This window comes from Sorex araneus, chromosome 3, assembly GCF_027595985.1.
Source record: "Sorex araneus isolate mSorAra2 chromosome 3, mSorAra2.pri, whole genome shotgun sequence".
Classification (NCBI taxonomy): Eukaryota; Metazoa; Chordata; class Mammalia; order Eulipotyphla; family Soricidae; genus Sorex; species Sorex araneus.
The window spans coordinates 84178255-84194864 of NC_073304.1; the positions used below are offsets into that span (position 1 = coordinate 84178255).

Sequence of the window (16610 nt, forward strand, 5' to 3'; positions counted from 1 at the left end):
TAGGGTCCCCTGAACATTGCCAGGAGTAATTCTTGAGTGCAGAGCCAGGAGTAATCCCTGTGCATTGCTGGGTGCGACCCAAAGGGCCAAAAATAGCAGTACTTCTGCCTATTAAAGAAATAACAAATGGCCAATAGCAATAGACACGGAGAACCAGTCTTCAGAACTGAGCTACTGTGGTATGGGAGATGTCAGGAGGGTTTGTGTTTGTTGAGGTGAGGTGCACTGTTGTGCAGGGGTGCGCCTGGAACATTATATGCATAAAACCTCATCATTTATAGTACTGTAAGTTACAGTGCCTAAAATTAAAAAATTAAACCTATGAAGGAGCAGGGAGCTAGTGTAAGTAAGGGCTGGAGCATGTGCCTTGGCTGCAGGAATACCGCCTGGTCCCTATGCACTGCCACAGGGTGATCCAAATATCAAAACAAACCAAATCACCAAGAATAGTTCTGTACATTAAAAAATATATATATATATATAGTAGACCTATATTAAAAATAAAACTCACACTGTAGAAAATATAAATATAAAATATAAAAATAATATATACTTATCTACATATTTACATTAGCTATTCAACATATTTACTTAAATATATTTATATCATACAGTTAAATATATTTATATGTAAATATATCATACAATAGCATATAAATATAAAAAATAAAAATATAGGTATATTACCCTATATCGGTTTAGATCTATAAGATGTTTTTGCTGCTCTATGGTATGGAAAATAGAGCTGCTCTTTCTGTTTTTCGGCTTTTTTTTTTTTTTTTTTTTTTTGCTTTTTGGGTCACACCTGGCAATGCACAGGGGTTACTCCTGACTCATGCACTCAGGAATTACTCCTGGCGGTGCTCAGGGGACCCTATGGGATGCTGGGAATCAAACTCAGGTCGGCTGTGTGCAAGGCAAACACCCTACCTGCTGTACTATCACTGCAGCCCCAGCTCTTTCTGTTTTTCAGGTTTGGGAGGACTTTGGATAGTGACAGTATGACAAACACGGTCAGTTAAATTCACACTTTGTTCCAGACAAAATTTCAGGACACCCCACACGTACGTGGGTTCCAAGAAAAGTGTCTTATACTGAACGGAGTTTAACTTCTCCCCAGGGGGATGCCAGATAGCAGGATGGGAGGCCCTGGGTGAGGCTGCCTGGGTGGCAGGCCGCTCTCCTGGCAGCAAGGGGAGGGAGTTACAGGATGAGATGTGAGCCGGCCCCAACACCGGCTGCAGGCAGCTGCTGGGGACACAGCAACGGAATCATTCTCTGGACTGGAGGCAGGAGGGGAGGTGCTGGAGTTCTCCGATGTGCGATTTATTTTCTCATTTGCCCAATAGAGGCAAGAACTCCTGACCTACGCACCGAGAGTTTAAAAAAAGAAAAAAGCTTATCACAGGGAGTGCCAAGAAGCACACTCTATAATAGAAGGCGCCAGGTGAGATGTGTGCCCCGTCAAACAGCCGGTGAGACCTAGATGCTGAGTTTCTCCCACAGACAACTGCCAGCAACAGTTCTGACTGCTGATCCTTGTCCCTGACCTCTCTACATGTTTGTCCCTGAGGCTGTTGGAAGCTGGAGAGGAGCAAAGAGCTACATGCATTTGGACAATCTGAAACTTTCTGTTTGGCTTTCGATGCTGGAAGCCCACTTACAAGGTGAAAGTACCTCCCCCCGCTTCAACTCCCCCCTTCAAAAAGCCCCATAACAGCCCCAAACAACCCCAATGAGCTCATAGGTCTCTGCACCTCTGAAACAGATGGTGTGATTCACATACGTTTGACATAACGTGGCAGGCTGTGATGATTTGCCTCCTTATGCCCAGCTGAACAGTGTTTGAACTGGCAGGAAGAGCGCGGAATGTAAAGCATGACCCCTGATGATAACAGACGGCAGGAAAGGACTGATTCTCAGCTGAAGCGATGAGAGATGACTCAAGGCTCGGACTTTCTAATCACAGATCTGTAACCTTGTCTGGACACTGGGGAGCTGGCAAGCGAGACCTTCAAGTGCACCCTTAATTTGTACATGCCGATCTCCCACCCTTAAAAGCACTGTAATAAGTCCTTCCTCCGAGCACAGTGTGGGTGATAATTAATGGTGAATAATACTAAAGAGAGAGCCAGAGCCAAGTGCCCAGGCTGCCTGCACAAGTGTTCAGATTATTACCTAGAACAGCTAGAAGAACAGGAATTTGGAACCGGGGAGATGGCTCAAAGGATGGGAAAATACTGCAGACAGGTGCCCTGGGTTCAAGTCCCAGGTTCTATTCCAGGGCACCATGTGGTACCTTGAATACCACACGAAAGCAAGCACTGAGCACCCAGCCAGGAGCAATCAGTCCCACCCCCACCCACACACATCAACACCTCAGCAATGCTGGATGTGAAACCTTCTCCAACAAAAATGCAAAAGCATCTGTAAATCTGACAGTTTACATTAGGCCTGTCAGTTACTTTTCCCCTTCAGGCTGGCCATCTGTCTTGCCCCGCACTGTCCAACAGTCTTCCTTTGATTGCAGAAACACACTGCGATACTCTGTGGCAGCTAGGAAACTTTTTTTTTGTTAGTTTTTGGGGGTCACACCTGGCGATGCACAGGGGTCACTCCTGGCTCATGCACTCAGGAATTACTCCTGACAGTGCTGAGGAACCATATGGGATGCTGGGAATCGAACCCGGGCCGGCCATGTGCAAGGCAAATGCCCTACCCGCTGTGCTATGGCTCCAGCCCTTTACATTTCATTTTAATTCACTGAATATCCACCTGGTGGCTGCACCCCGAGCAGCACATTTTGCCCATTTAAACCTCATAGCATCTGCAGGAAGGCAAGAGAAGATGCCAGAAAGTAATGAATCAACGAACCTGTCTTTGTGTTCAAAAGAGGTTTTTTCCTCTTCCCGGCAAGGGGGCAGGAGGAGTGGCTGAAACCAGGGTATAATATGACGAATTACTAAAGAGAAAAGTTTCTGCTCACATCTGCACTCTTTCCCCCTCTCTTTCTGGGTTGTCAAAAGGAGAAGACATCTCAACTCATGAACAAAAAGCTAATGAGAGTGCTCCTTTCTTTTTTTTTTTTTTTTTTTTTTTTTTTTTTTTTGCTTTTTGGGTCACACCTGGCGATGCACAAGGGTCACTCCTGGCTCTGCACTCAGGAATTACCCCTGGCGGTGCTCAGGGGACCATATGGGATGCTGGGAATCGAACCCGGGTCGGCCGCGTGCAAGGCAAACGCCCTACCCGCTTTGCTATCACTCCAGCCCCGAGAGTGCTCCTTTCTAAAGGCAATCCTGTATCTGCAAACTGGAGAAGGCAGCAACCAGAGAGCACTGCAGAGACATAGTTCCTGCTCTCGCTCGTCCCAGGTTCCATTTCTCTTCAGAAGCACTAGGACGGGGGACGGGGACCCTACAGATGGGACACGCAGTTTGCCATTAGTTCAGAGTGCCATTGCTGCCCGCCTGGCATACCCTGTTCATGCTCCACCCTCTTTCTGCACCAGACACTTCACAGCTAACCAGAGCCAGCAAACAGTCAAATCACAGACTCAGAGCTCACTCCCATTCCCTGCAGACAGAGGTGTCTCTTCTCTTGCCTCTTTCATGTAAACCCTGTGGCAGGAAGCTCTGCAGCACGCAAGCAAAGCCTTGCCATCAGACTGGCCTTGTCTTCCTGTAGCAGCCTTCTTGTGCGGCCCAGCGAGATGGGGTGGGAGAGCCAGGGGGTAGGGTGGGGGGCGCCCAGTGCACGCCCATCCTGGAGAGAACTGAAAGTCCTTGATTCTGCCCACAGGCCTTAGTTTTTTGAGCCCTGTCTCTGGTACAGATTTTTTTTTCCCCTTAGTAGTGACTTCTCAGTCCCACCTCTGGTTGTGTAGCAGGGGCTTAACCCTGTAATTCTCCTGGTGCATAGGGACAGCTGCAATTAGGGGGCTTCACCACTGCCTCTCAAAAATGAAGAAGAGGTTACTCTCTAGACTATGTTCCAGAGTCCAATAACAAATTTATAGATTAACAAAAGGTTTGAGGATTCAGGGATAGTATAGCAGGTCAAGTGCTTGGTCTGTGGCCAACCAGGGTTCAATCCCCAGCAACCCACATGGTCCTCAAGCACCACAAAGAGTGATTCCTGAGTGCAAAGCCAAGAGTAAGCCCTGAGTATCACCGGCTGTGTCCCCCACCCCCACGTAGTTATAAAACTCAGTGAGTTTTATTTATTTATTTACTTATTTTGCATTTTGGGTCACACCCGGTGATGCACAGGGGTTACTCCTGGCTCTGCACTCAGGAATTATTCCTGGCGGTGCTCAGGGGACCATATGGGATGTTGGGAATCGAACCCGGTTGAAAGTGTGCAAGGCAAACACTCTATCCGCTGTGCTATTGCTCCAGCCCCGAGGTTTGTTTGTTTGTTTGTTTTTTCAGATAAAGGTCCTCCCCCCCGTTCAACATATTCCAGAAAACTGAATTTATACAGCTTTTGTCGGCTTTGTGGAGGGGAGTGGGTTAGGCTTGGTTTCCGGGAAGGACTTGAGAAGCAGCCACAGATTTTTCAGGTTGATGTTTTGATTATTTGAAGGTTAGGAAAACAACCTTGAATGGAGCAGGCACACCCTCCGTTGTGTGATTGGCAATTGGCAGCCAGGATAGAAGAGAACTCAATCCTGTCTGAAAGATGCATCCCCGTTTGTCCTGGTCTCAACAGTCACACGAAGAGAGAATAAAACCTCGGACCCATGAAGCTGACGCAGTGCCTCCGCCCCGCCTGGCCGGAGGAAGATGCAGAATATTCCAGCTGGAAAGAGGTGCAAGGAAGGCAGGGCTGGCACAAGAGGACGAACTGGGGCACAGCCGGGCTCTCCTCCCACTTTATTCTTTGCATGGGCCTTTCCTAGGCAGATTATTTTGAACTAGAAGCCATCCAGTCTACTCCCAAACTTCACTACAAAAGTGTACGAGCAAATTTGATCAGCATATAACCCTGCATGGGTGATCGTAAAAGTACTCCCTCTTTTCCAACTTAAGAAGTCCGTAACAAACCAAAGAGTGGGGTTCTCTGATCAACTGCATTCCCATGCATCACTTGGGAACTTTTTCCAATGAGAATTCCTACCCTGGATACTTGAGGCCCAGATGCTGGCACATGCGTTCATATGACTGTTTGAGAACCACTGCTTTAAACCTGTGTTTCTCAACCTCTTTCTGACCTTGTTTCCTTCCTATAGCCCCGCCCTCCAGCCCCCCACCAACCCTCACCTTGAGGTCCTACCCCTAGGCCCCCATTTGCACCCTTTTCACCCGAAGTACTCTTGGAATACCCTGCTGGTCCACAGGGGGCCATATGGAGCTTAGCTGAGAAGGGCTGCTTTAAACTGTATTCAAACCATTGAAGTTGTTCTTTGCAATGTCGAAACAAATCGCCCAGAGTATCCATCCCAGGAACATCAAGCCTTTCCAGGCTTTATACATAAGGTCTGCCCAAACCTCCAACACGTCAAGCCAGTGATCCCTTTCACTGTCACAGACAGGTCCTGAGACCAAGAATCTGAGCAGCCCGCCTGCCCCACCCTCTGCAGGGGGCCCAGGCACAGAGTGATCTGGTGCTTGGGGACAGAGGGCTGATCAGCCCCCCAGTGGGAGGTGGCGGCATTTGAAAAGGAGCACACAGAGGAAGAAGCAGAATCACTGGGAATCCACAATATTCCTTACCACTTGAATCATTCCTTTTTAGGAAGGGAGCAACTAGTTGGTACTTTCCAATCCCTAGTTCACAAATACAATGGGAAGAGACAGTGCTTATAGACCCCACAGCCAGGGCATCTCTGCTGCTAATTGCTTGTCAGCTACATCCTTCACGGTGAGTAAGGCAATGACAGAGCATGGCATCTAGATAATTCTCTGCCAATGTGTGTCTCTGCTTATCTCACAGATTCTTGACCCTCTATCAGGGATGCTTATTACCCCCTATCTGTCAGTCACAGACATCCTGGCTTCAGCCAGTCTTTTCCTACCCCATCACAACTACCCTCTGGATGGGAAGGGGAATCATTAAGCCCTTTCTGTCTAAATGATTCAAAGGCTTTCACATTTCAACTTGATACCACTGGCTCTCGGAAACCCAGTCCCCGTGTGCCCCCACGAACACACCGCCAGAAGATGTCAAAGCACCCGAGGCACACAAGCACTCTGGAACAGTCCTCACCATGAGGGAACTGCCATCCCAGGGAGAACAGAAACACAAACTCTCCCCAGTAACTTCTCACTTTAACTCGCACCTCTCCTCACGACCTATTACACCCACACAGTCACGTGCCGCAGGCACTGCACACCGTCTCCAACACTGCCGAGGCTCCAAAGCTATTTTTAAAGCCCCAATACAATTTAGGTTGCTATTCTATAGAGCACTTTTTAAAGCAAGAACAAAGTAATATAGTTGTTTCTTTTTTCCCCCCCCCTTGAGTGTGGGCAGTTCGCCAACTCACCGAAAGATTGAATGCAGCTATCGATGAGCTCGTCCAGGCTGGCTCCTTTGGCTAAATGTCCCAGCGACACCATCATTCGGAACTGGCTGATCTGGGCCTGGCTGGGATGGGAGGGGCCGGGGCTGAGGGCTGGCTTCACCTCTAATTTTGCTTTAGGGACAGCTCTGCAGCCATGAGCAGGTTTCCTGGGAAGAGCAAAAAAGGCAAGTGAGTCCGGAGCAGAGCTGCCTGGGGAGGAACAAACTGGCAGCTCTGGGCTCTGGAGGCAGATTGGAGAAGAAAGGAGTAGAGATAAGACAATTAATCCCAGGAGTTGGGCTAGGAGGAGACTTACCCCTCCCACTTGGCAAATGCACCTATCAGACTGGTTGGCTGTTAAAGAGACATCTCGGAGTAAATAACAAGGCGTGATTTCAGGGCTGTGACCTGGCTCTGTCTCCAGGGTTTGGGTGACTGTCTCCTGTTCCCAGTTCCCTGAGAGGAGAGGCAGGGGCAGTTTTAGTTTCTAGCTCTAGTTTTGGGTCAGGCCGCAGACTGATTTTAGGAATTAAAAATTTGAAAGCAAAATGTTCTGTCTTTCTTTGGTTTATCTTGAACGGTACCAGACCCACTATAGGCCAGGCAGCCTGGCACCTCTCAGGATTTGGGAGAAGTCCAAGACTGACCCGCAGGGGGCGGGTGTGATGGGGTCCACTGAGTTCAGGTCTACAGCGGATCCTCTCATTTTCACACATCGTGGTTGCTTTTAAGATTCTGTTTTTTCATTCTGACAATACAGGTAATCACTATGAGTCACTTTATCATTAAACATCACTCTAACAAGTCATTGCGCTGGTCCTTAGAGACGAAAGAGAATGCAGAGTTTCTGAACGCTTTATTCCAGGGCTGAAGGCAGAAGGACTCAGCCGGATGTGGGAGTCAGTGGAAATTACCTTCATCCCTCTCACCTGACTTCCACACTCATGACGGCCTTGGGGACAAGTTCTTTGTAAAATGATGCGTAAAGAAAGGCTAATTAAGCATTTTCCCCCCTTCCAGCATTTCCCTTTCCATCTTTTCACACACAGAAACATGTGTATAATCTCTGAAGTTTTCATAGTGATGGGTGTTTACTCTTAGCAGTTTTTTTTTTTCAGATATAGCGTCAATTTTCCTCTCCCTATTGAAATGTTTTGCTTTTTTTCAGAGTTTCCTACCAAAGATGAGAGAAGAATAATATGCCTCAGTCCTACCACTTTGGTTTCTGTATATTTTGATGGGCCTGATGACATCAGTATAAAGTACAAGCGAGCACTTATTCCAGGAGGCAGAAAGACCTGGGCATAAGTCAGAGGGGGCCCATGGGAAGCTAATCTTCGGGAGCTATTGTGCAAGTCAAACAAACTCCTTTGATGTTAGCTGTTGGGGTGTAAGGTTGTATCTAAAAATCAAGAGTAGGGGCTGGAGCGATAGCACAGTGGGTAGGGCGTTTGCCTTGCACGCGGCCGACCCGGGTTCAAATCCCAGCATCCCATATGGTCCCCTGAGCACGGCCAGGGGTAATTCCTGAGTGCAGAGCCAGGAGTAACCCCTGTGCATCGCCAGGTGTGACCCAAAAAGAAAAAAAAATAATAAAAATCAAGAGTATCAGATGCAGAATATAAAAACGCAAGCATAAATCTTAATTAAGTAACTGGTGAGTATGGAGGGTAACCAAGCACGGGGTTGTCAGGACAATCATTTCCAAGCCCTGTACTGGAGAAAGTGTCTCTGATAAGAAAGACAGGGCCTTCGATAAAGGGACTTAGATAAAATTTAAATGCTGCGCACACATAGATTAGGGACTCCAGCAGACAGCATAATGTACTAGGAGGTTCCTAAATACAGAGTTAGGCTAGTGGAGGGTCCCCCTGGCTTCTCAAGTACTGTTTCCAACTTGCTTCAGGGTGCAGGTCTTACGGTGGCTCTGTCTCCTGCCCTGAGGTTGCCCAGGGAAAGGAAAGCAGCTTCTAGCTACCATGTTCGGCAGGCACTGTGTGGTCTTTAAAAAGTCCACAGCCCATGGGGCTGGGGAAATAGTTCATGGGTTAGGAAAGTTGCCTTGCTTTGAACCAATACTGGTTCAAACCCAGGCAGCACATTTGATCCCTTGAACACTTGCAGGACTGATTCCTAAGTACAGAGTTAGGAGTAAGCACTGAGCACTGTTAGGTGTGGCAAAACAACAACAACAACAACAACAACAACAAAACAGAAATGAAAATAAAAGCCATGGCCCCCAAAGATTGTTATCTCCATTAATGCCAAAAATGGAGTCTAAAAGAAATAAACATAACCAGAATTGTATAACTGAGATGTGCTAGACATGGGATTTATATCTGGTAGCCTCTCTGGCTTCATTGGTCTAATAAACAAGAATTGTGCCCGAAACCATGTTCCTCTCTCTAAATGAGAATGAGCAGAGGGTCAGGAATGTGACTCAGTGGTAGAACACTTGCCTTGCACATATAAAGTGCTGGATTCGATCCTGAGCACCAAACATAAGAAGACAGAAAAACCAGAATGATGAAGCCGACCATCACAGCTGAAAACAAAAGTAACACGCTCCCCAAACACAGCTGACCCTTAAAGGCTCAACCCCAGGCCCTCCCGCTTCGGCCAGGTCCTGGAACAGTTCTCAATCCCCGTTGTAGAGGTACTCTTTGGGGGGACGATCCAAGGTCTGTGTCGACTGACCGGAAGAGCCCAGAGCAAAGAACAACATGAATACATGAGGTCACCAACACCGAGACAGGGAGAGCCCAGGCCCGCTGTCCCTGTGCTGTGTCCCTGGCAGTTCTCTTCCCTCCAGGGATGCATGTGCATGTACACACAGAGCTTTCAAAGCCAACTCTCTGCCTTAGCCGCTACCTTTATCACCACAGAGACATACAGCCAGGCAGTGCTGGAAAGGAAGAAAATAAAGTCCTTTGTAGAAGCCTCCATTTTCTCCTGGGCTGACACTAGCGTCTCTACAGCAGTCTCTAGGGACTAGGTCCCCACAGACTGCTGGGGCCAGGTGGTCTGCCTCTGTCTGGCACCTGCACAGATAAAGGAAAATTCCACTCTGACTCTCTCTGTGTGGCCTGGACTGCTGTGGACTTGGAACACAGGCTCCGATTCTCGAAATGTTTGCCGATGTCACCCGTAGGGGAAAGTATTGTGGCTTAGCAGGTGATTCTCAGAGGTGGATCCTCTTACCGGAACTCTGAGGCTCTGGGGTAGATTCAAGTAGAAAGAAGGAACTTGAGTATTTAGGACAGGAGGGAGGGCAAGGGTGGCTGGGGGATCTCATCTGGATGGATGCCAGAGAGTCAGACAGGGGGGCTTGTGCATGAGGACCCTGGGAGAAGAGAAATTAAAACCAACACAGAATCCTGCAACCTTGGTGGGGTTAGTGGCACTGTCAACTAGGAAGCTCTTTCCTTTAGCCATCAATATCCTAATCTTGACTGGCCACTCAGTGACTGGCCTTCAAATCACTGTTGTTTCTGGTGAGATGGCTGCAGATAAGGAATTGCAAAAATATTTCCTTACAGGTAGGTCGAATGGAGTTTTGACCAATCCATAGGGGAAAATAGCCTCTATGTCTGCCTTTAGGCCTACTTTAAAAGGACAGAAGCTAAATGCTTCTTGGCCAGTTCCCTTGTGAGTGAAAAGAAATGACTAAAAACGTTAAGCACAAGAGAACAATCCAAAAGCATTTTCTGAGGCTCAAAGCAGTCAAGGTCCCACAGTGTTTGCAGAAGGAAACTGTCAAAGCTCTGAACTGGGGCAGGTCAAAATGTCAGGCTGAACGTTTTTATGCCGTCCAGCCTACACAGGAGAAAATAAGCAGAGGGAATGGGAACCTCCACAACTTTCTTTGCATTAGAAAATAGCTCTTTACTTTTTTGTTTTAAGATTAGTAAGCCCAGTAAGCCCACCTGTTCTCACGGATGGGCAAGTAGCGCCCTGCCGGTTGTTCTAGCTCTCCGGCCCCAAAAGGTGGCTTTTATTGGCTTCTAGGGTGAATTTCTTTCAGCCCGGTTCGCTTCCGCCTCTGTTTCAGAGACCCAAACTACTAAACCCCTGGAGCCCGGTAGGGGTGGGCTGCGGGAGGGCAAAGGGTCACAGTATGAGCTCTGGAAAGTCCAGCATGACAGTGCTTCCGCTGGCTGGTGGAATGCTCGTGCAAGCTGGGCACGGAGCAGTCACATCAGCGCCCACGTGGGTGGCACTGGAAAGTGCCCAACGTGCCCAGCCTCCACCAAGCCCAGGCAGTTGTCCCGCCCTTTGGGGGGGTGGGAGGCAAACGCAAACATGGCCTGGCCCCCTCCAGGCTGCTTTTACCTGCCAAGAGTTATTAACTTCCCCCACACACACACTTACTGTCGCTTTTCCTTCGTCTTCTATCACCTCCACGACCCTCCTAAAATGATCTCCAGAATCCTAGCGGGGTGGCCGAGAGGATAAGTTTCCATGCAGAAGGTTCTCAGGTTCCTGGACCACCGTGCGCTCCCTCAAACGCGGCCGGTGGACCTTTCTGGGCGATGTGCGAGCCCCGCGCGGCCGGACGGGACCACCAGGGGGCGCCGCCTGAGCCACCCCCGAGCCCTTAGCAGGTGGCGAGGGGAGTCCAGTGCTACCCCGGGCGCAGCCCGGCTCTGGGCAGTGTCCAGCCCCGCGGCAGCGCCCGCCACGTCGCCTCCCCGCGTCCCGGGCGTCCGGGTTCCGCGCGCGCCCTGGGTGTGCGCTAAGGCCCGTCGGGCGGCCGCCGCCCGCGCCCCATTTCTCCTCGTGACCTGTCCACGCGCCGGAGCCCCAGGTCCCGAGTCCAGCAAGGGATGCCCCGGCCCTCCCGCGGGGCCCCGACTCACCGCGGAGCTTCTTTCGCCTTGCCCAAGGTGCCCATGGCCGCGGCCCGCGTTCGGGAGCCGCCGCCTCACGTCGCGCGGCGGGACGGGCTCGGCGGGGCGCGGCGCATCGCCACGGTCACCGCCGCCGCCGCCGCCGCCGCCTGCCGGGCCCTCCGCCCCGGGCCTCTCGGCGCCCCACCCCGGGCCGCCCACCCGTCGCCCCGCGAGCCCCAGCAACGCGCACCCGCAGGCTCAAACTTTCTGAGCGCGCGCCCTCCCGGTCCCCCAGCGTGCGCGCGCTCAGCCCGCCCGCTCGCACCCACCACCTGACAACGCTGATGTTATCGGCAGGAGGAAACATGTGGCGCTTCTCCGAATCCAGCCCCCAGTACTCGGTAAAGCGGCGCTCGCTGCTCAGCCCGCCGGCCAGCTCGCCCCACAGTCTCCTGGGGGCGTTGGGGGTGGGGAAGCACGTCCCGGGGTGCCAGCTCGAGAGGTGGGGAGGCTTCAGGGGTCTCAGAGGCGAGGTGTGCCCCAGAGAAGCCACCCCCAACCCCAGTGCAATCTGGACCCCGCCAGCTGGAGGCTGGTCAATGCCAACCCCCTCTCCCCCTACCCGTGCAATTCCCCCCACCCCGACCCCCCAGTAAATATCCAGTTTATATCAGAGCGTAGGGCTGGGGCGGGGAGAGGGAGAGGCTGCCAGACGCGCCCCCGCGGGTGTTTGAGGGGCGCCTCTCCGAGGTCATGATTAGTACCAGATCAAACTTCTGTGCTTTGGGTGGGTGTAGGGCGGTGGGAGGAGATCGGGGACAGATGCAAGAAGGCCAGGGAGACCTTTTATTTTTACAGCACACATGACCAAGAACAGCGGCCCCGCCACCCTGCTTGTGCAAACCATCGCGGCGATGGTAACTAGTGAGCAGAAATGTGACCACATCCATCCACCTCCTCCCGAGAGGGAGAGGAGGTCGCCCTTTCAGAGATGAGATGAGGAAAATGAAGGTTTGGAGACTCTACCTCCCATATCACACAAGTAGGAGACAGCAGAGAGAACTGTGACCGGGGCCAAGATCTTTCTGTCTGCCTGTAATCAGGGTGACTAGCCTAATAACACACCCATTCTCATTGTCACATGCCATATCTGTGCTGCAATAACAGGTCTCTTCCCAGTCATAATGGCTGGACCTGCAAGTCTCCTGCTGGACCTTCACCTCTGTATTTTCTATATTTATGTGCCTCCTTGACTGAAAAAGTAAGAAAACTTAAAGGCTTGCAAAGGTGAGGAACCAACACACAACACAAATAATTGTATAAAATGAAAAACAAGGTCCATAAATTGGAACCTGAGGAGAGAGCTGTTTTTTAAAAATGCACCCCATAGGTTAAGATGCTTGTCTGTCTGTATGCCACTATCTAGGGTTCCATCTAAGCTAGGAGCGCACCCACACCTACACACACACAGTATCAGGAGGTGGTACCCAATACCTTCTTTCCCCACAAAATACACCCCTCAGAGTCTAGAATACTTTGCTATACTTGGTTCTGCCAGGTTTTAGTTTTTCTGATGCTACCTGAGGAATATTTGGGACCAAAATTTGTCTCCTGAGTTTATAGCAGTGAAGGCAATTTCTCTAGAGAAACTTTATAGAAAGAACCAAGTTTTACACACACACACACACACACACACACACACACACACACACATGCACATGTTCATGTGGCATAAAGATGTGAATACTGGTGTGACAAATAGTACAAGGATTAAGGTACTTGCCATACAGACCTGAGGCCTACCTCAGGTTGATCCCTGGCAACCACATATGTTCCTCCAAACTACCCTGAGCAAGGAGCCAGGAGTAGCCCCTAAGCATCACAGGGCGTGGCTCCTACCCTTGTGAAAGGATGATTAATAAGACACTGTTCCAGATTTCTACCTTCTAGACCACATAGGATAAACACATACTTGGGTGTAAAAGCATAAATACTTGTGTAGAGAGAGGCTGTTCGGTGTGTGTGCACAGGGCTGATGACATGAAGGCAGCTGTGCACATGCACACACACAGCAGCCCACGTGTGTAAGTGCAGAAATTGCACAGAGTCTTGAGTGTGCTTTTTAAGGAGGTCTCTTACTTTCTTTCTTTTTCTTTCTTTTTTTTTTTTAAATTTTATTGAATCACCATGAGATAGTTACAAGCTTTCATGTTTGGGTTACAATCTCACAATGATCAAGCACCCATCCCTCCACCAGTGCACATTCCCCACCACCAATATCCCCTGTATACCCCCCTTTCCCACCATTCCTCTCGTATACCCACCTTTCCCACCCTGTCTCTATGGCAGACAATATTCCCCATACTCTCTACTTTTGGGCATTATGGCTTGCAACAGAGACACTGAGAGGTTATCATGTTTGGTCCATTTTCTACATTCGTCACACATCTCCCATCACGACGGGTTCCTCCAGGCATCATTTTCTTAGTGATCCCTTCTCTATTCCAGCTGCCTTCTCCCCTCCGCTCATGAAGCAAGCTTCCAGCTATGGGGCAATCCTCCTGGCCCTTGTATCTACTGTTCTTGGGTGTCAGCCTCATGTGATGTTATTCTATACTCCACAAATGAGTGCAGTCCTTCTATGTCTGTCCCTCTCTTCCTGACTCATTTCACTTAGCACGATACTCTCCATGTCTATCCATTTATAAGCAAACTTCATGACTTCATCTCTCCTAACAGCTGCATAGTATTCCATTGTGTAGATGTACCAAAGTTTCTTTAACCAGTCATCTGTTCTAGGGCACTTGGGTTGTTTCCAGATTTTGGCTGTTGTGAACAGTACTGCAATGAACACATGGGTACAAATATTATTCCTACTGTGCTTTTTTGTAAGACGGCCTCTTTCTCCATGGGGAGCTTCCTCCTCTCTGGCTTCCTGAGAGCCCTGTGCTCTGCTTGCATCAATTCTGTTTCTGGACCCACCTGAGCTCCTAGAGGAGGCTTTCTCACTCTGCCTACCTGAGCAATTTGCCTTTCTAAACAGTGACAACAGCAGACATGAATCCCACCTCTTTGTTTTTTGGAATGCCGTCAGATACGAGCAGGGCTTATGGCTCTGCACTCAAGGATCAATCCTGGTGCTTAGGGACTATAACACGCTGACTGTGTGCAAGGCAAGCACCCTACCCACTGTACCCTGACTTTGGCCCTTCCATCTTTTTTTGTTGTTTTGTTTTGTCTTAGTTTTGGAGCCAGACCTGGCAGTGCTCAGGGCTTATCTGGCTCCTCACTCAGGGAATCACTCCTGGTGGGACTCAGGAAGCCATTTTGAGTATTGGGGACTGAACCCAGGCCAGCAGTGTGCACAGCAAGTGTCCTGCCCACTGTCCTCTCTCTCTCTGCACCTCCATTTCTTTTTTAAGGTTCTGCCAGGTCTTGGTTTTCCTGGTGCTGTCTGAGGTGAACAAAGTTCTAATCCTTTTCTCCCTGTTCCCTTTTTCTTATTCGCCTCTTTCAATCCACCCCTGGGGACTCTTTCTCTGTTGTTCTCCCTCCTGTCAATCAGAGCTGCTTAACATGATGTCTCTGGATTATTAACTTGGCTTTGGCAAATATTTGTGAAACCTCTGGAATGGATCACATCCGTTTCCTTCAGAGTTTGTAAGTATTTATTTTCAAAGCAGGTGCTTTGTTTTCTTATGTGGCTTCAGCCAGACCCAGGTGACTCTCCTGTCTGACTACTCAAACTTGTTATCCAGCACCCAGACCCTTATTTCCAATCAGGTCTCTTCTCTCACAATCCCACAGAGCTTCCTTTTGTCTCTGAGCTCCCTGATCTGTGTTCCAGGATCCGTGGTGCCTACAGACTTGGACACTTTAGACAGAATCTGAGAGTTGGAGTCTGGACCTCAGCTGCAGTCCTGTCTCTGCTGAGCCCCACAGTCAGGGACTCCCGTGCTATGGGGACTTCACGGCGCAGAAGGTAAGGGCACTGCCAGAGAGATAGTACAACTGTGAAGCTTGTCTTGCACTGAGAATCCTGGTTCAGTCCCTGGCACTGTCTGGAGTGATCCCTGAGCACAGAGCCAGAAGTAAACCTTGAGCTGAGAGCGAGAAGTAAACCTTGAGCATAGCTGGTGTGGCTGTCGTGATAGGACAGCACTTGAGGCACTTGCCTTGCACACTGCCAACACAGGTTCGATCCATGGCACCACATATGGTTCCCAGAGCACTGCCAGCAGTAGGCCCTGAGCAGATCAGGTGTAGCCCCCAAACTGAAAAAATAAAAATAAATAAATTAAAAGGAAAATGCAGTACCGTTTGGCTAGGGGGATCCATGATGGTCTTGAGCCCCATCTTCTCTTACCTGGACCTGTTGTGGTAGACTTGTAACTGGTCTTCCTTGTGACAGAACTGCCTTGTCCTGACCCTCCTATCATGCTGCTCTTAGTTACATGATCAAGTCATTTCTCTGCTTCCAATGCTAAAGGCATGTCCAAAGGCCTATAGAGTAGTGGGCAAACTTCTTCATGGAGTGGCCCCATCGGTGGCCCCTCTCAACAGGCCCTCTGGCCATGCCCTCTCAGGCACCTGACCTCAGCAGCTGCATCCTGGTTGCTCCTGGTGGCCACATGTCCTCTGCCTTTTCCCACATTTTGTTCACATTCTTCCCTCAGCTCACCTTCTCGTTTCACTTGGAAAACACACAGAGACACAGGCAGGTCCAATGCATGTCGAAGTGGCGAATCACCTTCGAGCAGCATTCTTTAGCCATTTCATACCTGCAGCCCAGCCTCTGTCCCGCAGCCCTACGGATCGGCACTTAGAACCCTACAGGCTACAGACCGGCACTTAGAACCTACGTGGTTGACTGGTGGTTTTCAACCTTTCTCTACCTATAAACCTGTCCATGGCTATGCAAGTGACTGAGGGCCAGAGCCCTACAGGACTCACAGGTGTAGAGGCCCTCACTTTGTCTTTTAGGATGTGCTGGGTGAAGAGCTGTCCTTGGAGAATATTTATGGAGTCGCTTAGATTTATTCCTTGGGATGCCTGCATCATGCCACATGCTGTCCTCTGCAGGGAGAATCCGGTGGATAAAAGATAAGATCCTCATTCCCATGAGTTCCCACACAATAGCCATAGAATCTACAAATGAACAGATACACCTTGGTTTTATAGCCTCATGTCCAGGAGCTGCCGCCTCAGAATCAGGGGTGCTCTGCTCTCATGGAAGTATCCCAGTTGAGCCTCCCACCTGGATCTCTGAG

At 49.8% G+C, this 16610-nt stretch overlaps 1 protein-coding gene across 2 annotated transcripts in view; it reads right to left on the minus strand.

Moving 5' to 3' along the window:
• RASGRP1 (RAS guanyl releasing protein 1) overlaps window positions 1-11554 on the minus strand; it is a 72128-nt gene extending 60574 nt beyond the window's left edge. Inside the window, exons 1-2 of one of the 2 annotated variants that reach the window (XM_055130275.1) lie at window positions 11368-11554; window positions 6491-6675 (exon numbers count right to left, since the gene is read on the minus strand). In XM_055130275.1, coding sequence (XP_054986250.1) covers window positions 6491-6675; window positions 11368-11402 — 220 coding nt within the window. In that variant the 5' untranslated portion in view covers window positions 11403-11554. Of the gene's footprint in view, window positions 1-6490; window positions 6676-10879; window positions 11314-11367 lie in introns of those variants that run through there. The other variant, XM_055130276.1, reaches the window with a different exon arrangement.
• Between the last annotated feature and the right edge of the window lie 5056 nt (window positions 11555-16610).